Source organism: Apodemus sylvaticus, chromosome 7 (genome assembly GCF_947179515.1).
Source record: "Apodemus sylvaticus chromosome 7, mApoSyl1.1, whole genome shotgun sequence".
In the NCBI taxonomy this organism is placed as follows: domain Eukaryota; kingdom Metazoa; phylum Chordata; class Mammalia; order Rodentia; family Muridae; genus Apodemus; species Apodemus sylvaticus.
Window position 1 is genome coordinate 115,644,397 of NC_067478.1, and position 24,446 is coordinate 115,668,842.

The 24,446-nt window shown below is 34.1% G+C and overlaps 2 protein-coding genes across 2 annotated transcripts; both read left to right on the forward strand.

Moving 5' to 3' along the window:
- The first annotated feature begins 1,871 nt into the window (after nucleotides 1–1,871).
- Nucleotides 1,872–2,810, forward strand: LOC127690155 (olfactory receptor 7G1-like). The gene has a single exon (XM_052189703.1). The coding sequence runs from the start codon at nucleotides 1,872–1,874 to the stop codon at nucleotides 2,808–2,810; it is 939 nt and encodes a 312-aa protein (XP_052045663.1).
- An 8,760-nt stretch (nucleotides 2,811–11,570) lies between these two features.
- Nucleotides 11,571–12,497, forward strand: LOC127690156 (olfactory receptor 7G2-like). The gene has a single exon (XM_052189705.1). The coding sequence runs from the start codon at nucleotides 11,571–11,573 to the stop codon at nucleotides 12,495–12,497; it is 927 nt and encodes a 308-aa protein (XP_052045665.1).
- The last annotated feature ends 11,949 nt before the right edge of the window (nucleotides 12,498–24,446 follow it).

Below are 24,446 nucleotides of genomic sequence, written 5' to 3' on the forward strand. Positions count from 1 at the left end.
TTATAATATAATAATTAGTAAATAGAAGAATACACACTTGTATATCTCTCATTAGAGCTACAGGGATGATAAAAGTAGTATTGTAATTGTTTTATATTTGTCTCATAGAAAATTTCTCTGCTGGACACTTATATTATGAGCACTATCATATTGTGTTTATTTTTGTGTATGTCTAAGTGTTCTTTTGTATAAACAGGATGAAAGTGAAAAATAAACTCAACTAGACATACACTTTCCACATCTAAGTGGAAATCCCATTTTTTGTCATTGTTTCTTAGAAATATATAATATTATCCTCAAATTTTCTCTCCATATATATTAGGGAATACTTCTGTTTGCAAATGTAAATTTTCATTTCATTACATTCTCAGTACTTAGCAAAACAAACAAATCTATGTTCAAAAATATGTGTCACTGGACAACAAAAAGTTAACAAGATAAAAAACGGAGATATTCACTGCTGGTGGGAATATAATCTTGGACACTCACAATGAAAATTACTTATGCAGGTTTCTCACCATAGCTGATAAAAAAATAACAAAATATAGAAGGGCTGTGTGAAACTAACCCATTTACACAAGCCTGGGGATATAACCAAAGGTCTGTAAATTCATGTTCATTGCATATCTTATACAGTAGAAAGTCATACATAAACTGATAATGAAAATATTATAATATACATAATGAACATTATTCTCCATGGTGAAAATGTAAATTATACCATTTGTGAATAAATGCTTATGTCTATAAATTATTATTTAAATAAGATAACAAGATAACATGGTCTGAAAAGAAACAATAATATAATGAAATTAATAGTTTAAGTATCTCTCCCTCTCCCCCCTCTCTCTGTGTGTGTGTGTGTGTGTGTGTCTGTCTGTCTGTCTGTCTGTCTCTGAGTTTCTCAACGAAATCTATTGCTTCTTATATAGCAGTGGAAGAAAATACAGAGGCTGAGTGATGTTTTAAATTATATGTAAAATGTATTACTTTGGAAGGTAATTTAAAGGTACAAAAATTTTAAGGTTATGATATTTTGTTCCTAATTGTATATTTAATCAATAAAAATTATATAGTAAGAAGAAAAGTATTTATGAATAAGTCAAATTCAAAATACACATAAAAATGAAATGGAATCTGTTGTTCACTATACATTAATCAATTATTCACACAATCTGTTTTATTATAACTATGTTTTGTAGATTCCCAGTGATTTAAAATGACATAACCTCAAATGATTAAGAATGATAATAATTTTGTGGTGACTAAAATGAAGAGTTTAAAACAATATAAACTCTGTATTGGTGAAACTTTATAAAAATGCTCTTTTCCTAATGAAAATATGCATTAACTTTACTTAAAATTGTATTTAGATAAATAACACTGAAAAAGAAAGAGAGGATGATGGAAGAAAAACTTGTTAAGGAAAATATGTATGCCTTCATGTTTTTTATTATGCAAATGTTAAAGATCTTTGTAAAAATAGGTCTTCAAAGCTTAACATCTATAGAACTTTCAAGATTACTTACCAGGTAGTTTCCTGTTGAAGAGGTTAATAAACTGGCTACTAAATCAAATCTCATGGGCCAAAGGGAAAACTCTGACTAGTATAAGTTACATTTTGATCTCTATGTGTGTGTCAATGTACATGAATGTCCCCATTCAAATACAAGAAAATAAATAAGTCATCCTTTATCAAAATCAAATAAAAATATTAAGTATTATTTACTGGTTTATATTTCAAATGACATTGAGGAGTGCATCTGAACTGAGAGTTAAAAATGTTATTTCTAAAATATTCCCAAATATTTTAGAGCATTGTGTCCATACATCTGATTTTACTTTGTATTTCTACTAGGTTGGTCAGCAACATGGAACCTGGAAACCAAACAGGCACATCCTACTTTATTTTGATGAGACTAACACATGATCCTACAATAAAGCTCCTAATTTTTGGCTTCTTTATATTTACATATCTGGTCACAATTCTGGGAAATTTGCTCATCATCATTGCTGTCAGCTCGGATTCCCATCTACAAACACCAATGTACCTCTTTCTCTCCAAACTTTCATTTACTGACATCTGCCTAAGTACAACCACTGTCCCAAATATGTTGAAGAACATCCACACACAGGACCAAAGCATCAGTTACACAGGTTGCGTCACTCAGGCCTGCTTTGTTTTGTGTTTTGCTGTATTAGAAAGCTGTGTCCTTGCTGCAATGGCCTATGACCGCTATGCAGCTATTTGTCATCCTCTAAATTACACAGTAATTATGAATCCGTACTTCTGTGGTCTGCTGATTCTTTCGTCCTTGATCATTAGCATTGCAAATAGCTTATTACAGTGTCTGATGATACTGCGATTGTCATTTTGTACAAATACTGAGCTTCCTCTTTTCTTCTGTGAACTTGCTCAAGTCATCAAACTTGCCTGCTCTGATACACTTATCAATTATAGCCTCATATATCTTGCAACATTTATATTTGGTGGAATTCCAATCTCTGGGATCATTTTCTCCTATACTCGGATTGTCTCTTCTATTTTGAAAATATCTTCCCTGAAAGGAAGGTACAAAGCCTTTTCTACTTGTGGGTCTCATTTTTTAGTTGTATCCTTATTCTATGGTGCAGCAGTTGGAGTATACATCTGTTCTGCAATTACTGTTTCCCCTCAGATAACTACAGTGTCCTATATGATGTACACAGTACTCCCTCAAATGTTGAACCCATTTATCTATAGTCTAAGAAATAGAGACATGAAGAAAGCTTTGGGAACACTTATCACAAAGGTATCTTGCTTTTTGTGATATGTTCATAGATTGGGACTTGAGTGATTCACGTGTTCCACAGAGACAGAATTCCTGATGAGTTTTACTGTAGTTTCCTATATTTTATATAAGAATTTATGAATATGTTATCTTTGATTTGTTAATTTCTTATCATTTTGTCATTTTACCGTTTTGAAATTTGATATTAACAATATATATAGAATATATTTTCTCAAGCCAAATATCAGAACAAGGTAAAAATCTTCACACTTAATAATTTAATAATGATATGTAAATATATTCATAGATCTAATACACACACACACAAACACACACATTCTGTAAATGTTACTTTTGTTATTTCTCCAAATATACTATATATTTTCTTAAGAACTATTATATGCAAGACCCCACAATTGTAATTTTCTCATAAGACCAGATGGTTTACATATCCCTGGTACTGAAGTTATAACCTGTTGTAAGCTGCCTAACATTGCTATGTTGGGTCAAAGTCAGGTCCACTGGGCATACTGTATATATACTCTTTATCTGTGAGTTATTACTACAGCCCTGATGGTTATTTTGATTATTATAATAACATTCCTCATAGATTTCTAGACAGCTGTCTACGAAAGCTTATCCCTTGTTTTCCATAGATGTTGCATTTCCTGTACATTTACAATTAAGTTATATTAGTTAATATGTCAATGATAAAAGTTTGCTTAGTTTTTACCAGTTCCATTTATTCTCCATGTATACTGCTTTGCAATGTTCAGAGTTAAACTCTTCCTAGAAAAAAAATCCTTATATATATTATGGAACACTTTTCTTTAAATACCAGAGTTGGAAAATAAACTGTCTTACATGTCACCTACATCCACAATGTGAGTTATGGGAATATCAGGATATGTGTTGGCAACCAAGTGATGATTTTCCAATATTCTGTTCCCATTATATGGAAAACTTGGGGTAGAGAGAGAAGGACTCCTTAGATTGTTCTGTTTACTCATGGAATGTAAGACAGACAATGAGATGCTTACTCTCTTATTAGGCTTATTATGTATACATAAAATGGACATTTCCTAAGATAACAAAGAAATGATGTCTAGTATTCTCAAGATAATAGATAAATGATGATATAGGAATTATATTTGAAGTAAGAAGCACAACAAAATTCATAAAAAAAATCTTTATATGTATATATACATAAAATACAAAGATATATTCATGTAACATGTATATAATAATTTCAAGATTACATAATAGAAACAATTAGTCTAAAATAACTTCCTTCTTTCTGAAAGTTTAAAAGTAATGTAGTGGAACTTACAATACATATTAATTTATGCTCTTTCCTATATTTAAGAATTTTGATGTTAAAACAGCATCATTTATGAATTAAGAAAGTATAACTATATTCTTATTTCTTTTAGTATTATTTTATTTTCATTTTGTTTTAGAAATCATATTTTTTGATTATATCTTTTTTCTTTTTTTTAAATTTTATTTGATATATTTTTTATTTACATTTCAAATGATTTCCCCTTTTCTGGTTCCCCACTCCCTGAAAGTCACATAAGCCCCCTTCCCTCCCTCTGTTCTCCCACCCATCCCTTCCCACTTCCCTGTTCTGGTTTCATCTTATACTGTTACACTAGGTCTTTCCAGAACTAGGGGCCACTCCTCCATTCTTCTTGTACCTCATTTGAAGTGTGGATTATGTTTTGCATATTCCAGTTTTCCAAGCTAAGTGAGGTAACCCAGTCTCAAAAGATCAATCATGGTATGCACTCACTAATAAGTGGATAGAAATCCATAATTAATGCAGGAAAACATATAAACATATCCATCATCTTGGTGGGTCCCTCATCTTCTATATTTTGCCTTTAGAATATTCATAAATAAAAAGTAGTTTTGGATAAAGTCTTGCTAACCAATTCAGAATAATACTATGGAAGCGAAAGCCAATAATGTCACTGCCACTTATATATTTCCTATTCTAATTTATTTACATGACTGAGAATTTTTAACATATTTCACATTTGACAAAATATAAATTGCTATGGTATATGTAATCCATAAATAGACTCCAGGAGACAATAGTATAATAAAATTATCTCATTTGCTGATTCAAAATAGAAGAATACTAATGGAAATTGAAGGCACTAAAACAGATGCTTCACAAGTCAAGCAATCCATCAACTTATATCCTCATAATCCTCCTGACAGAAAAGGAATAGCATGCATAGTTCTGGTTCAGCAGTAAAACATCATCTAGGAAAATTCAGATACCTCAGCATGAACACAAAGGGATATTCTCGAGCTCATCCTTGGAAATGAAAGAGAAGCCCATGGGAACTAAAAGTGAAAGAAACACAAAATAACAATGAATTCTTTTGCATGAAGTGTGTGCTGCCTATTGACATGAATAAAGCTGCTGAGTATGATGAAGAGCAGACATGTCCATACTATACTACATACTCTGTAGTGTATATAGTTATGGAACTTTGGGACATCAATATCAACAACTCTTTATAAATCTAGCTTTATAATTCCTAGGAGAGAAATGAGTTGCCAAATTGCTTGGAGAGCAATACTCATGCATGAAAAAAAAATGTTCTTGTTTTTAGCTTATTCAGTTATTCAGAGAGAAAATGAGAAAGAGTTTAATACTGGATCACATTCATTTAGAGTACCTTCAACACCTAATTATGTTGTGATCCTATTTTATCCCTTCATTCCCTTTTGTATACTCAAAGGATAACCCCAATATAAAGAATAGCAGGAAGCTATTCCTTCTAGTTCTGCAAATGTGCGCTTCATTTATGTATCATAGTAAATATATTACATATAAAATACTTGTGATATATGATAATGAACATTTTATAGGCTAAAAATGCTTACATTTCAAAACTTTCCTTTTGCTTAGATATATTATAATCAGTGTTAAATAAATGTCCTTTTAATATGTAAAATATATTTATTTATAAAATCTTGAATCAACATAAACATTTATTCAAGTTAAACAACATTCATATTTAGTTGAATTGAAAAAATCACAAGTTACATTATAAATTATCTTGTTCTGGAAAAAGTAATCTGCTGCTTGAATTTATTTCATTAAGTAGATTTATGAGTAGTTTTATTTTCTTCATATTAATATGAGCTTTTATTTTTTCCACAGTACTCAGTTTTTATTCTGTAAAACCATAAAATACATATTAATAAATTTGCAATATTCAGAATAATTGCTGAAATCATGCTTTTCTGGAATTACTGCTTATAATTGGCTAATAACTGCAAAATCAACTATAGCATATCTTGCTAAGGTGATATAAGGGTTTTGGCGACTAGAGACTTGTCCAAACTCGATTGGATTATCGCACCCATGAGAAAATTAGAGCTACGAATTGAATACATTAAGATATGGGATCCTAATAAAGAGACAGAGTTGAATGGAGCTTATTTTAGAGGGATCTGAGGGACATGGAGAAACTAGAGTAACTGATCATAATGCCATATGTATATATAAAACTCCATTAACAAGTTATTGAAATGTTCAAACCTTACTTTCAAAAGATCAATATTAGCTTGAGTAATAAGTGTTCTATTATGAAAGGATTATTTTATGCAGTTTTCTGCCAAGGCCCAGTCTCTGCTAGGAGGAGGGTTCTGAGGAAGGGGTATCTGGGAGCCTTGAAAAAAAGTACCAAAAATCAAATTGTAGATCCAAGATGGTTTCCTGCATTCTGCTCAAGAAATTTTTCCAGTTTTCTTTCTCTCTGTGTTCGTGTTCTGCTTTTTCTGAAAATCTCCAGATAGCTTTCTTTCTTGAAGACTTTCACTAGCTATTCTTTGCTGAAGAGAGTTTTCTAAGCAGTTCTCTCTCTTGCTATTCTAAAAAAAATTATCTGGATAGTTCCTATCTTGCATATCCTAAGCCCAGTCTTTTATTTTAAATATAAATCTAGCCATTTACTTAAGATGTTGCTTCATCAGGCTTTTATATTTTTATAGAGCTCTGCCTGCTCAGTAAGTTTGGCCTTAATCATCTCAGTCTTCTCCATGGGCTAGCTCTGAGTCAGATCACAGTTCTTTTTGTCTCGACAGACACAAAAAAATTCCAAATAAAATTTGTACTACCATTAATTAGACATTTTTTTTATCTGTAAGGAAAATGTAACTTTTCAGAGAAACAATATGGGACACATGTGTAAGAACAGTAAAATTATGGTGTTTTCTGGAAATTTCTGAAGCCAAAATAATAATTGCTGGGAATAATTACTCAATTATTCAATTACAGGGACTGCCTACAGCATCTCCTTGTCATTATACAAAATGTAGACGCTGGGTATAGCTTACAATGACAAGGAGCTGTTGGGGGCTTCTGAGATGTCTCCATCCAGGACTACTGCAGTCAGACCCTGTCACTGTATGCTATCACCAGCACATAATGTCTTACGAAACTATCTAATCATAAACTCAATAAGAATAATCACAATGGGCTAATGCAGATTTTTGAAATCCACCTAAAGCCTTAATTCTACACAAAGAACTCCAGCCAACAAGGAAATTCTGAAAACAGTAGAAATGCCATTCCTCTGGGAAGAGGAAATCAATTGGTATCTAATATCAATTGATTAGTCTTGAAAATATGTGTACAATAGAGTATTATACTGACAGAGAATGCTGTGTTTTGAAATATGCATGTGTTTGCATATATCAATTAATAAGAAGGTCATTAATTTGAAAGAGAGATTTGGAGGTATATAAAAAGATTAGAGGAAGGAAGAGTGTGGGACAAATTATATGATTATTTCCTTAAAAATATAAATGTATACATGGATAAAAAGAACTCAACATTTGAAAACCCCAAGTAGAATCATAACATTAGTGATGATGAAATAATTTCTATGCTCTCTTTCTCTTTAAGGATAGGTACTCAAGAGATGATATTGGTAATGTAACAGTTACTCTAATGAACACCTTTGGACATTAAGCCCTTGGAGAGACAAAGACATTAGAATCAATACCACCTTCAATAGGTCTATTCAATTCAGGAATGAATACTGGTGACTTTCCTATGTTTCTGATAGTCGCATATTTTCTGTCTTCAGTATAAAGGTAAGATTTGCAGCCACTTCTGATCAAATAAAGTACTTAGTAATGCTTTGTTTACATAAGATATAAATATGTAAATCACACAGGAATTGATTCATTTTATTTCCTATACAGTTTCATATAAACAGACCTACTTAATATTTGTTTCATTTATTTTCCAGTCTTAGTAATCAAATGAAGATCCTCCATAAGGTATTTTAATATATAGTAATTTTTTGATTTTTTTCATAATTCTGAATCTACATGTTATCTTTTTGATGTTTCTTAATTCATATCATATATTATTCTTTCTAATGAGGTTATAAATTTTTGTGTGAGAATTGGTAGAAGAAATCAGAAACTAAGACATCAAAGGCAGAATGGTGGACTTAAATGTTGAGTGTTGCTGAGTACTTTCATCCTATTTACTTAAAGTAATGAAATAATTTCATAGTGTTCATCAAGATATGATGAAGTCTAGTAGACAAATATTTGATTATATTCAGTGTGAAATTGTTTGTGAATGAATAGAAAAATAATTAGTACATTCAATGAGCTATTTGCTAGTATACAAACTATACCCACATCTGATTGTTTGAAATTGTGTATGCTTTGTTCTGCTTCCTAATGGCTTTCTCAGTTCCCAATTGCACCAATTAAAAACTAATTGATTAGTTATTTCTATATTACAAGAATGAATATACTATTTCACTAAGGGAACAGAAGTTGTAAGATCCTGAGTGGTTTATATGTGTTAGATAAAAATGGCTTTTGTATTCTGAGCATTAACATATTTTGTTCATACTAAAAAATATCAAAGATTTCTCTTCTAAAGATATGGTGGTAGGAAAATGTAAGAACACTTAATTAGACATGACTTTTTACATCTTAGTGGAAATCAGTATTTGGTGACCATTTTTTAAATACCACCTTATTTCATTCTCAATATTTCTCTTTTTCTATGCTATGTATTTTTTTAGTGATGCAAATGCTAAGCCTTCTTTTGATTGCATTCTCAATGCTTACCAGAATAAATGTATAAGTTGAAATTTGAAAATGTGTTTCACTGACAAAATATCAGTAAGGATAAAAAGAAAGAGAAGCCCTTATTCTCTGATGGTAGGAGTTAAGTTAGGACACTTAATATGGAAAAGAGTATTCAGGTTATTCACAAAAAAATAAAAATGGTACTACCATATAAAACCAATACGTCTGCATAGGCCTAGGGTATAGAGCTAAAGGTCTTTGTATTTTATCCACAGAATGACTTGTATTTTGTTGATTGTGTAGGCATTCCCAGTGGAAAAGAATAGTAGCCTGGACAATACGGTGAGTGCAAGCCAGACTGGGCACACTTCAAAATTCTGTCTTAAAAAGATAAGAATTGGACATCTAAATCAGTGAAAGAAAGTGTCACATATCTATCATTTATACACATATAGATATATATATGCATATATATGCATATATATATATATACTATATCATATACATATTCACATACAAATATACACATATGTGGATAGGTACATACACATTTAAGATAAGTACAGGTCATGAAAATAGAAGGAAGACCAGAGGAGAAAAGATGTTAGGAGGAAGTAGGAAAGGATATTAGAACAAATGAGACATAAATGCAGAAAAATGAATATAGGTATGAAATAAAATACAGAGGTAGGCAGACAGCACAGTATAAGCGAGAAATGACAACTATGCTGGAATATTTATAAAAATATGGTAAATAAACCTATTGTTATTTATTTATGTTTGTTTAAAGAGTAAAAGATTCATAATAAAAATGTTGTCATTTTGGTCTTACTTTCTTTTTAATTTAGAGATTGATAAAAAATAGAAATTATTAGTACATCACACTCAATAATAAATGTCAATAATAAATGTGACAATTTCAGATTGCTGCATATTGTTTAAGTATTTACAATCTCTGTTTACTAAAGGTTGTGCTAGTAGATTATTGAGGATGGAAAATGATACTACTTCAATTATGTCATCGTTATATGAATTTTGTCCCTAATAAGAAAAAAGGGGATTTACTGTTTCAAAGAATATTAACTTTCCATTATTTAAAATAGAATATCTTTTACTGAATGAAAATGGTTATAACATTATATAAAATTGGGCTTAATAAAAGATAAATAAGGTCAAAAACTCAGGAGACAGCAGGTGTTGGTGAGGATGTGGAGAAAGAGGAACACTCCTCCACTGCTGGTGGGGCTGCAAGATGGTACAACCTCTGTGGAAATCAGTCTGGAGGTTCCTCAGGAAACTGGACATGAGACTTCCAGAGGACCCTGCTATACCTCTCCTGGGCATATACCCAAAGGATTTCCCGGCATGCAATAAAGACACATGCTCCATTATGTTCATAGCAGCCTTATTTATAATAGTCAGAAGCTGGAAAGAACCCAGATGCCCCTCAAAGGAGGAATGGATACAGAAAATGTGGTATATTTACACAACGGAGTACTACTCAGCAATTAGAAACAATGAATTCACAAAATTTTTAGGCAAATTCTTTGATCTGGAAAATATCATCCTAAGCGAGGTAACCCAATCACAAAAGAATACATATGGAATGCAATCTCTGATAAGTCGATATTAATTAGCCCAGAAGCCCTGAATACCCAAGGCACAAATTGCATAACAAATGACTCCCATGAAGAAGTATGGAAAGGGTCCTGATCCTGGAAAGGATTGATCTAGCATTGGAAGGGAATATAAGGACAGAGAAAAAGGAGGGAGGTGATTGGAGAAGGGATGGAGAAAAGAAGGTTTATGGGACATATGGGGAGGGGGGATCCGGGAAAGGGGAAATCATTTGGAATGTAAACAAAGAATATAGAAAATAAAAATATTAAAAAAAAAGATTGACAGAGTGACTACAATGATATCCTACTTGTATATGCTATCTATTATTGGTGACCTGTAATATAAATAAATAAATAAAAATAAATAATTAAAAAAAATATAAATAGCCGGGCAATGGTGGCGCATGCCTTTAATCCCAGCACTTGGGAGGCAGACTCAGGCAGATTTCTTAGTTCGAGGCCAGCCTCTTCTACAGAGTTAGTTCCAGGACTGCCAGGGCTATACAGAAAAATCCTGTCTCAAAATAAATAAATAAATAAATAAATAAATAAATAAATAAATAAATAAATAAATAAATAAATGAAAAGGAAAATTAAAGATAAAGTGATGGAGAAGTTTGCATATGAAAATATTTGCTCTTTATATAATTTCACCTTGCAGATTAGAAAGATCTTCATTAAGTATAAATTTTTCAAAAAAATATATTGTGACTACAAGATTACTTACCAGTTAAAGATTCTTTCTGCAAAGGCTGACAACTGCAGTTTTTGCATCAGAATCAAGTTGCAAAGGGAGAAAACTTACTCTTAAAAGTCCTGTTTTGAAATCTACATATGTGTAATTCTACACATATGTACAAAAAATAGCCACACACAAATATGATGATATAGACAATGATTAAAACATTAGATATCACATCCGACTCAATGAAATTAAGTATTGTGTACATGTCTATCTTTATTTTAAATGAGTCTGAAAGAAACATATGAATTGAGAGTAAAATTTTATCACTAAGGTGTCCCCAAGCAATGCTGAAACATGGTGTCTCTACATTTAATTTTACTTGGTGTTTCTTTTAGGTAGACCAGAAACATGGAACCTGGAAACCAAACAGGTGCATATTACTTTTTTCTGATTGAGCTAACCAATGATCCCACAATGGAGCCCCTCATCTTTGGCCTCTTTCTGTTTATATATCTGGTCACAATTCTGGGAAATTTGCTCATCATCATTGCTGTCAGCTCAGACTCCCATCTACAAACACCAATGTATCTTTTTCTCTCCAAACTTTCATTTGCTGACATCTGCCTAAGCACAAGCACCATTCCTAATCTGCTGAAAAATATCCACACAGAAGATCATAGCATCAGTTACACAGGCTGCCTCACTCAGGCCTGCTTTGTTCTGAATTTTGCTTTAGTAGAAAGCTGTATCCTTGCTGCAATGGCTTATGACCGCTATGCAGCTATTTGTCATCCACTGAATTACACAGTAATTATGAATCCACAATTCTGTGACCTGCTAATTCTCTTGTCCCTGATCATTAGCATTGTGAACAGCTTATTACAGTGTCTGATGGTACTGCGTCTCTCATTTTGCACAAATAATGAACTTCCTCTATTCTTCTGTGAGCTTGCTCAAGTCATCAAGCTTGCCTGTTCTGATACGGTCATCAATTATATCCTCATATATCTTGCAACATTTATATTTGGTGGAATTCCTATCTTTGGAATCATTTTCTCTTATACTCAAATTGTCTCTTCTATTTTGAAAATATCTTCTCTTAGAGGAAAGTACAAAGCCTTTTCTACTTGTGGGTCTCACATTTCAGTTGTCTCTTTATTTTATGGTGCAGGAGTCGGAGTTTATATTAGCTCTTCAATTACTGTTTCCCCTTGGACAACTACTGTGTCATATATGATGTACACGGTGCTTCCTCAAATGGTGAACCCTTTTATCTATAGCTTAAGGAATAAAGAAATGAAACAGGCCTTACGAAAACTCATTGCTAAGGTATAAAGTCTTCTCTTATATTTTTTCTACTTGAGAGTTGAACTACTCATGCCTTTCTTAAAGACAGAATTCCTGATGAGTATGAATATGTGATTTGTTGTTGTCTTCTATATATTATATTGATGAAAAATCTTTAATATATTCTGTGATTTATCAGTTATTTATTTTTCTGTAATAAAATTTCTTAATTTCTATATGTATAAAAATTTAGAAAATTAAGTGCATTAGCAGACATAAATTATGCATACATGTGTATATAAATACTTATTAATATATACATGAATCAAAAAATAAAGTCAATGGATTTGAGTGAGAAAAAGTGTTGATTCATGGAAGTTGGTGAGAGTAAAAAGAAGTGGATATAAAATAATTGTATTATACATTCAAAATATAAAAACATTTCTAGGAAATTTATTTGGGAAAGTGAATTTTACCAATTAGATTTATAATTATATTTTGTAATATATATATATATATATATATTTTTTTTATTCGATATATTTTTTATCTACATTTCAAATGATTTCCCCTTTCATTTTCCTCCCAGTCTGCAACCCGACTGCTCCCCATCCTATCCCATACCTCCTTCCCTGTCTTCAAGAGTATCCCCTCCACCTCCCCACCCTCAAGCCAACAGGCCTAACTATTCCCTGGGGCCTCAAGTTTCTTGATTGGTAGGTGCTTCTTCTTTCAATAAGACCATTCCAGACAATCCTCTGATGTATATTTGTCAGGAGCCTCATACTAGCTGAGGTATGCTTCCTGGTTGTTGGCTCCTTGTCTGAGAGATCTCGGGGTTCCAGATCAGTTGAGACTGCTAGTTTTGCCATGGGATCGCACTTTCCCATAGCTTCTTACAGCTCTCCCCAAATTCAACCACAGAGGATCCTGGATTCAGTTCCTGGTTATTATCTGCATTAGATTCTTTCAGCTGCTTGTTGAGCCTTTCAGAGTGCAGACATGCTAGGCTCCTGTCAGCAAGCACACCAGAGCATCGCTAAGATTGTCAGTTTCCCAGACCTTCCCTTGAGTTTGATCCAAATTTGGGCTTATCACTGGAACTCCTCTCCATTTTTGTCCCTGCAATTCCTTCAGATATGATCAATGCTGGGCCAGAGCTTTTGACTAAAAAATGATAATCCCATCCCTGCACTTGATGCTCTGCCCCTCCACTGGAGGTAGACTCTACAAGTTTCCCCTTTCCCATCATAGAACATTTCATCTAAGGTCCCTCCCTTTGAGACCTGTGAGTCTCTCATGTCCCGGACCTCTGGTATATGACAGAGGGTGCATCCATCTCCTGGTTCTAGAAGTTGCTGGTTTCCATTCTTTCTACTGGCCCTCAGGGTTTCAATCCTTATCCACACCCTGCCACACACACACACACACACACACACACACACACACACACACAGACATGGACACACACATACACACACCCACACACATGCTCATGCCTATGCCCACGCCCACACCCACGCACACACACACACACACACACACACACACACACACACACACTACTCGATCATGTTCCCATCCCTGCTGCACATCCCTGTCCCCTCTTCCACCGAAGTCCCTCCCTCCCTCTTCCCCTTGTGACTGTTTTTCTTCTTCCTCCCAACTGGGATTGATGCATTCTCACTTGGGTCCTTATCCTTTTTATCTTCTTGTGTCCTGTAGGTTTTATCCTGGGTATTCTGTACTCATTTTGGATAATATCCTATTATCAGTGGGGACATATCATGCATGTCCTTTTGGTTCTTAGTAATCTCACTCAGGACAATATTTTCTAGTTCAATCCATTTGTCTGAAAAACCTATAATATCCTCGTTCTTAATAGTTGAGTAGTATTCAATTGTGTAAATGAGCCTCATTTTTTAATCCATTCTTCCATTGTGGTACATCTGGGTTGTTTTCAGTTTCTGTCTATCACAAAAAGGCTACTAAAAGCATAGTGGAACACTTGCCCCAGTGGCATGGGTGGGGCATCTTTTGGGTATATGCCCGAAAGTGATATAGCTCATTGTTCAGGTTGATCTATTTCCAATTTTCTGAGGAATCTCCAGATTGATTTCCAGAATATTTCTACCAGTTTGCAATCCCACCAGTAATGGAAGAATATTACTCTCACTCCATATCCTATCCAACATGTGCTGTCCCCTGTGGTTTTAATGTTAGTCAATCTGATTTGTGTAGGGAGGAATATCAGGATCATTTGAAATTGCATTTCCCCAATCACTAAGGAATTCAAAAAATTTTAAAGTACTTCTCAGCCCTTCAAATTTCTCTGGTCTGCATTCTCCATTTAGCTCTATACCCCATGTTTTGATTGGGTTGTTTGTTTGTTTTGGTGGTTAGCTTCTTGAGTACTTTATATATTTTGGACATTGGTATTCTATCAGATGTGGTGTTAGTAAAGATTATTTTTCCCAATCTGTAGGTTGCTGGCTTTTTCTTTCCATAGAAGAGAAAGTGGGAATGAACCTTGAACTCACTGACAAAATGGGAAATTCCTTAAATAGAACTTCAGTAGTTTATGCTCTAAGATCACGAATAGATAAATGGAACCTCATAAAACTGGGAAACTTATCTAAGGCAAAGGACATTTTCAGTAGGTCTAATTAGGCTTTTAAAATGTCTCATTTTAAGTTAAATAATTATAGATTTCAAATTTTATCACCCTACTCTGCAGTAGAAGATTACACATTGCTTAAAATATGGTATTTCATCCAGACATTCTCTCTTTTATTTTCTGTTTTATTTAAATCCTTGAGTTTTTCCCCTGAATAAATTTTTGATAAAGTGTAGCAATCTGATTATTTTGGAGATTTTAACTTTGAACATTTTAAAAGATAGAGATACTGATGGCTCTAACTGCATATGTAGCAGAGAATGCCCTTATCTGGAATCAATGCTAGGGAAGGACCTTGGTCCTGTAAAGGCTTGATGCCCTAGCATAGGGAATTGCTAGGGCAGTAAGGCTCGAGAAGTTCTGTGGGGGAGCACCCTTATAGAAGCAGGAGGGCTTGAATTTCCCCAATCACTAAAGAATTAAAAAATGATAAAGTGCTTCTTGGACCTTCAAAATTTCTCTGTTCTTTATTCTCCATTTAGTTCTATACCCATGTTTTTATTCATTGTTTGTTTTTGATTGAAGCCTATGGAAGCTACAAATGTAACAAATCCAAAATAGAAAAGAATTCTGGTTCTTCAAAGAAGGGAAGACTGTGCTATTTACCTGGATATGTATGCTGAGTGTGATAGGGATACAGGAATTACTGTGGGGATACTGGAAGAGAGATACCACTTGAAATGTAAATAAATAACATAACCAATAAAAAAATAAAAAAAAATAGGAAATCATTTTGAAACTATTCTCTCCCACCTCTTTCTCTCTTACTCTCTTACTCTCTCTCTCTCTCTCTCTCTCTCTCTCTCTCTCTCTCTCTCTCTCTCTCTCTTTCTCTTTCTCTCTCTGATTGCAAAGTATCAGTATTGATGAATTTAGGAAACCTGAATTCATTCTTATTTCTTTAGGCATTGTTTGGACTTCATTTTTAAATATTCCATAACTTAAACATGGAGAAAGATGAACATAGATATTATCTTGGTATCTGCTTTATCTTCTTTCTGTAATTTCTTAGAGTATAATTTCAGTTAAAGGCACACTGAGCCATGGGGACTAAGAGCATGGAAGTGAAAACCAAGAACAATCTGGTCTTTTATACACATATATATGTATTCTAAGTTAAGTATATGATTGAGAATCCTGAATATATTTTAAATTTAGCACAAAATGAAATCATAGAGTATGAAAACCAAGCTAGATTCCAAAAAAAAAAAACCCACTAGAATAATGAAGTAATATATTCTGGTATGAAAGCAGAAAAGTAATAATATGGACAATGAAGGGAAAAAAGCAGAAGTTTCATAAATGAACCAATCCTGTCCACTATATTATATATTCATAATCTTATGCTCAAAGAAGAGTAACAGGAATAGATATGTCTCAGCAATGTAGCATAATCCAATAAGGTGCAGATATCCCTACCATGAACACAACAGAAGCATCCTCAGTTAACTATTGGAAATGAATGAAGCCTAGGGAAGCTACAAATGTAGGAAATCCAAAATAGAAATGAATTCTGATTCCTCAAAGAAGGGAAGACTGTGCTGACTATTTACCTGGATATAGATGCTGAGTGTGATCACAGAATATATGGTGGTCCTGGGACCTTTGTCACTTCCATATCCACAGTGTTTCATAAGTGTAGCTTTGTAATTACTGTGGCAACTTGAGGTAAGTAGAAATCTTTAAGGTATAGTTTTCAAAACTATAAAAGTTATGAAAGAATAATTATTATTTGCATTATTCAGTCATTAGGAAAAATCATGTGAAATCCTTTAGTACTGGCCCACATGCATTTCAAATACTTTGAACATTTTGTTGTCTTCTTCAATTTTATCCTTTCATTCCTATTGTATGGTCACAGGACACCTAAATTTAAATAATATTAAGAAGTTACTTTGTCTATTCTTGTAAATGTGCTACATTCATATAGCATAATAAATATTTAATCTATTTTATACCTGTTATGACAAAATTGAAAGTGCTTATGGTTAACACCATGTAAGTATTTGGTAATATTATTTTTGCTTATTCATCTACAATCTGAAAAATATATCTTTTAGTTAATTGTAACATATTTTTGTCCTAGTATATCCTTCATTGCATTTCAAACTCCTTTGCTTGATAGAGTAAACAGTTCCTTAGTCTTTTTAATTGAGTAGTATTCAATCTCTTTTTATTTTCATAAAATTTATAGAATTTACTAAGTTAAATTAAATTCCTATGGACATATATTTTTAGAAGTATTTTATACATGCTTTATTTATCCTCCATAATTACTACAAGTGAAACCATTCTTCTAGAGATTTCTGCATGTTTATCCAATAGAGATTGGGACTTTGAGGATTTAGCATCATAGTTGGACATTTAAATATTTTTAATCTATAATTTTGTAATTATAACTTTTCTTAGCTAGAAACTTGGTTTAGAGGCTGAGCCCTAGTATTTCTTTCAGAAGACAGGATTTTTTTTTTCAGTTTCTATCACATATATGCTTTATTTGTCCATCAGAAGTAATGTTTACTATGTTTCTGTTCTAAATTTGGTAGAATATATGAAGAAATTATGAAAGAAAGAAGAAATAACAACCTGTTACATTTTTACTTTTGCTGATGTAATAAAATTTTCGGACCAAAACCAATTAATAAGTGAAAAGGATTGAATAGCATGTTTCCAATTCACAATCATAATTTCAAATATGTTGCAGCAGTAACTCAAGAAGTTACTCTCACAAAATCCACGAAGAAAATTGAAGACAATCTATGTTCTCCTTCATTTATTAGAACCTAATTCCCTGCCTGTAGAATATTGCCACTAATAGCGGTTGACTATTGACACAGCATACAGCAATTAAGAAATCACTGCATAGATATGTATGAAGTCTATACTGTTCTAAACTATTCTTCAATAGAGGCTCCTTTTCTGGAAGGATCTAGTTTGTGGCAGGTTAGTATTTAAAACTGACCAGTACACTATATGGGCACTATTATTGTGAAACAGTTAAAAAGACAGCACTATCGAGGTAACCCAGACTCAAAAGGTGAATCATGGTATGCACTCACTAATAAGTGGATATTAACCTAGAAAACTGGAATACCCAAAACATAATCCACACATCAAATGAGGTACAAGAAGAAAGGAGGAGTGGCCCCTGGTTCTGGAAAGACTCAGTGAAACAGTATTCGGCAAAACCAGAACGGGGAAGTGGGAACGGGTGGGTGGGAGGGCAGGGGAAGAGAAGGGGGCTTACGGGACTTTCGGGGAGTGGGGGGGGCTAGAAAAGGGAAATCATTTGAAATGTAAATAAATTATATCAAATAAAAAATTAAAAAAAAAGACAGCACTATCAAGGATAACAAGTCCAAACTCCCTTTCCTGAGTCATCATCAGTAGTATACACTAAACACTGAATTATCTTCTAAACAAAGTTGTATATAAAGGTAACAGGACCATAAGTTAAAATTAACACAATAATATCCTCTACCTTTCATAAACATGAAGAAATTTAATCAAAGTATTCAGCAAATTGAATATCAGTCTAAGAAACTCAATCAAGATAGAAGGAAGAAGTTGTCTCTACAAATTATCTTTTTACTTCTACATGAGTGCTGTGGCATGTGCACACTCTATCTCTACCACCACACAAATACTCCTTCATAAAAAATAGATAGGCTACAAACCATGAAATACATTTACTAGATTAAAGACAATGTCAAAAGCAAAGCTTCCTTATTGAAGTAATGAGTAAATGTTGTGCATTGGTATTTCTTAGCCAAAGGGAAAATTTAGGTTTTATATAGACCACAATGGAGAAACTAAGGTATGTTTCCCTTATTTTTTTAAAATAGAAATTTATGCTATACTCTGTGACCAAATCAACCTTTGGAGATAGGAGTCACAGAGCTCATAGTTTCTCATTGTGAGAAGTCAGAAGGTATTTAGGGCAGAAACCTAAAGCAAGTATTATGGATCAATGTTGTTTAGTTCCATAATTTTATGGCTTTCTCAGACTGTTTTCTCATACACCCCATAACATCTGCCAGTTAGCTTTAATTCCTACCCTGAGCAGAGCCCCCTCACATCAAACAGTATTAAAAGTTCAAGCTGATGGAGATGTTTTCTCAGTTGAAATTCTCTTTCCCTAGTTTCTTGGTGCTGATGCCAAATTGATGAAAAGCTAACCATAAAAGCTACACATGGATGAATTGTATTCAATATTTGTGTTAAAATTATTATCACTAGTTTGAGTTTAGAAATCACAACCTGACTAGCAATTGGGACCAAATTTGGGCATGTTTTTGTTTGTAATGGATATATAATGGTTTCAAAAAAATAAGGAACTTATAATGTCCCACCACTATCTGAGTAAGTGTTGGCTCCTTAGAGAAGAGAGTCCATTTTCTATGTTGGCTGGTAACTGGTAATTGACTATATCCCATTCAAGGATCCTATATTGAAACACAAACAGAAGCACTAACTGGTCTCAGTCAAAACAAAGAGAATGTGAATTTGAGAATGAATAATGATGGGGAATGAACAAATGAGAATTCTAGGAATGAAATAGAATGGATATATAATCAGAATATATTGTATAGATTTGTGATATTCAAAGAATAAATATAATGTGGATTCACCCTCAAAATTTGAAATAGATAGGAATAAATGTTTTGAAATGAAGTATACTAATCTATTCTTTGCATCTTTAACACAATACCAAATATAAGGTAATGCACACCTTATTAATTGGCTCTTAGTTCTTGTGGTTGAGCATAGCAATCCAGCAGCCATGGGTGAACTGGATTTACCAGAAAGTGTGGCTGGAAATGGAAAAAGTAGGAGTGTGAGAAAAGAATGAAGCCAAGACAAAGGTTCTAGTCAAGACTTGAAGCTTAATAATAAGCTTTGTGTTTATAAGGGGAAATACCACAAAACCCATCCCCTGCTTCTGCTGGCGTATGTTGTAGAGCAAGATCAGTGCAGGCAGCCAAAACAGCTAGTTCACATGGGAACATGCAATTCCAGACAAGATAAGTGTCTCTGTCCAGGTTGATAAGACTCAACATGGTGAATTTTCAAGGTCTGCTTAGCCTGCTCAAAGCTGAGGAGGTTACAATTCCTCTTTTATTATTATTGTTGTTGTTGTTGTTGTTGTTGTTTAAAGACAAACTGTACCAGTGGCTGGATGGGGGCTCAAGATTTATTCATTTTCATTCATTTTCCATAATCCCATTTAGGGTATAGTATAGACAATTTGTCTTAGGTCTGTGTCTATATTGCTCCTTCTTACCTGCCATGGAAGCATTGATGCATGCTCTATCTTAGGTGGATAGGCACTCAAAAACACTCTTATCTATCTCTGACTAACTGGTCTTTTATAGTACACACTTTCCCATACAGGCCAAAGCCACAAAGACATATGAAAGCTGCATATGCACTTAATGCATCTGTCCATAGAGATGACCAACTGCCATTGTCAATAGCTGAGATTGCTGAAAGCAATCTTGTATGAAAGCAGCCAACCTGTTTATAATATAAGCTCCAAAAATTAAAAGCAACAAAAATTTAATTAATGGTTCAAGCAATGTAGAATTTAAAGTTGTAAGCCATAGAGAAGTGAAAGCTGGGTGGTGGTGGCACTCACCTTTAATCCCAGTACTTGGGAGGCAGAGGCAGGAGGATTTCTGAGTTCAAGGCCAGCCTGGTCTACAGAGTGAGTCCCAGGATAGCCAGGGCTATACAGAGAAACTCTGTTGCAAAAAAAACCAAAACAAAACAAAACAAAAATTACAAAAATAAAATATAAACAAAATAAAAAAAATAACAGTATTCAAACCATCCTTGACTCTGTTCTCATTTGCTTTTCCTTTTGAACAGTCCTTCTCAAACTTTAGCATAGAATCCTTTACTATGCCTGAATGATTTATGTAAAATAACATTCTTCATGAAGTGCTGCACATATTCCTTTAGGTTGAAGGAACAAAAGATCAAGTCTTCTCCTGTTTTGAAGGACTGCCTCAGACAAGGATGTTAGAGACACTTGTAAATAAGAAATAGACATTTGTTTATTTTTTATAAGTATCTATTGCTGTTCCAAGAAGCTCATAAATTTTTTCTTGCAAAACTAGGGCAGAAGCATTTATATCTGCTCCTACGCTGAGGCCCATCAGTACTGTAAAATTATTGCTGCAGCAAGTTTCTTTCTTGAAGCAAGAGAAGTTTCCATGCCAGTGCTCCAAGAACTCATCATTAGAATGATAAATGATCCTAGGAATAAGATGAACCAATACACAAAAAACAAAACCTTTGGGCCTATTAAAAACTTGTGTATGTATGCAGGGTGTAAGACCTGTGGAACAAACCTACCATCCCACTTTTGGCAGAATAAACTAAGATGAAGAGGTGGAAACAGTAAGCATTTAATTGCATACGCTCTGTATTTTATTTTTATTAATTTTCCCTATGCAACTAACTAGTCCAGAAACTTCATGTAAAGAAAGACTTATGCCAAATTTCTGATTCCATTGACAATGAGAATAAGAAACATTAGAATCAGTTATTAGAGTAAGAAACATTGCTAGATACTAAGCAATACTTTCATAGTAAGGAGGAGCTATATCATAGCAAAGTCAATAAGAGCAAGATTTATAATCTTACTGGGTCCTACTGAAAAAGAAATAAGCTCAATTTTAAGCTTAATTGTAAAGAGTAACCCATCATCATAACCAGTTTATATAGTCTAAGCCCCCAAGTCCTTCCTTTAAGCCAGTATTCTCTAATCTTTTTGCCAGACTCTGTGAATTTTACGATAATAGAATTACAAAAAATTCTAAGACAAGATCTTCCTCCTCTCCAGTATCAGACAGCAAAACTTTGGCACAACTAAATCCATGACACAAATAATGTTCAGTGCCTTTACAACTAGAACTCGACAGGCCAGGAACTGTTGAATTTCTAGTTACCATAATTAAATCTCTTTGGGACTTCCAACAAAGCGTTCCAGTGGCCCCACATCTCCAAGCAGCATAGAAAAAAAATCTTCTGCCCATCTACAATTATGATCCTGAGATCTATTCCTCCCATCCAGGAGGCACATAAAAAAGGAATAAGTACATAGATTGTCTCTAAGCACTGGATGCCCACATCCAAAATATCTATTTAAACCTTATATTAGCAAGGTTTTAGAGATCAGGACTCTTTTCCATAATAGTCAGGTAAATCTCCATGGGGTAATTGATTAGGTATATCCCAAGTGTCTAAGCTTGCTGTGAGCTGACAAGAGATAAAAAAAAAAAAAAAAAAAAAAAAAAAAAAAAAAAAAAAAAAAAAAAAAAAAAACAACAACAACAACAACAACAACAAAAACAGGATCAGGCCACCAGGTGTAAAGATGGTGTCTCAGGGAGTTAAATGCGTTCATTTGATCTCCAGTGAGCATAGAGAAAACATTCCAAGTTAATTTAGCTGGTTGATGAGGGTTCTGAACTGTTTTAATCATTGGTATTATCATCATTCGAAGGCTTAGGACCCGTGTCCACTTGATAAACCAATCTTTCAGGCAGCCATTGAATTCCATTTTCCTTCTGCAAAAACATACAAACAGAACCTGTCACCATATTAAAACAGGGTCTGGCCCATTCCCTATATTAAATAAATGGTCTCATCATTTAATCATGTCATACGATCTAGAAGGGACTGGATATCACTGGTGATCCTCTGCAGGCTGACGTTTTGCATCAGTTCACCAAAAAATAAATAAATAAATAAATAAATAAATAAATAAATAAATAAATAAAAACAAGACAAAACAAGGTATGCTTTGGTGTCCTTGGAGAATATAATTCCCCCTTTCCCCCCCCCCCAATTTTTCAGAATGTAATGTGCTCGTTCAACAATTCCTTGTCCCATTGAATTATAAGGAATTCCAGTTTTATGCTCAATTCCAAATTCCTTAAAAACTGACAGAATGTAGGACTGGTAATCATGCCTTGAAGGAGAACTATTTACTGATACCATTTCATCGGATCTTTAATGTTAATACAAGAAACACTGAAAGCTCATTCCTGTGGCACAGAGCTTAGGCTTCAGTCCTGAGGCCTCTGGCAGTAGCCCTCAGACCTCTCCGCTTCCGGATCCAGATCAGCCTGAGCAGCAACACCACATCTCAAGGTCCTGAAAGAGGCAAGTGGGGCTTCCGGGCAGCCAGCGGGGAGAAATCGGTGTGCTCCTGTGAATCCAGCAGGCCCAAGCAGGAGCCTTCAGGCCCCTGCTTTGGGATCTGAACAGCCTGGGCCACAGCACTTGGTCTCCAGGAAGTGTGGGAGACCTGGTGTGCACACAGAGGCAATCTGGGAGCTCACAGCACAGCTCATTCCTGTGGCACAGAGCTTAGGTTTCAGTCCTGAGGCCTCTGGCAGTAGCCCTCAGACCTTTCCGCTGCCGGATCCAGATCAGCCTGAGATGCAACACCACATCTCCAGGTCCTGAGGGAGGCAGAACAGGAAGTAAGCTGTACGCCAGAGGCCACCTGGGAAGGGGCAGCTTGCACTGGTGAGTCCAGCATTGACAACACCAACTAACACCAGTGAGAACTAGATGGCAAAAGGCAAACGCAGGAATGTCACTAACAGAAATCAGGACAATATGGCAACATCTGAACCCAATTCTCCTCTACCAGCATGTCCTGGATACCCCATCACACCAGTAAAACAAGATTTGGATTTAAAATCACTGGTCATGATGCTGGTACAGGAACACATGAAGGACATACTTAAAGAAATTCAGGAGAAAATGGATCAAAAGTTAGAAGCCCTTGCAAGGGAAACACAAAAATCATTGAAAGAAATCCAGGAGAATACAAAAGCCAATAATGAGGAAACACAAAAAACACTTAAAGAAATACAGGAGAACTTTGGTCAACAGGCTAAGGTCATGAAAGAGGAAACACAAAAATCTCTTAAAGAATTATAGGAAACCACAAACAAGCAAGAGAAGGAGCTAAGCAAAACCATCCAGGATCTAAAAACAGAAGTAGAAACAACTAAGAAAACTCAAAGGGAGACAACTTTGGAGATAGAAAGAATTGGGAAGAAATCAGTGGACATAGAATACAAGAGATAGAAGAAAGAATCTCAGACGCTGAAGATACCATAGAAACCATGGACTCAACAGTTAAAGAAAATGCAAAAAGCAAAAAGCTTGTAACCCAAAATATCCAGGAAATCCAGGACACAATGAGAAGACCAACCCTACGGATTATAGGCATAGATGAGAGTGAAGATTTACAACTTAAAGGGCCAGCAAATATCTTCAATAAAATTTTGGAA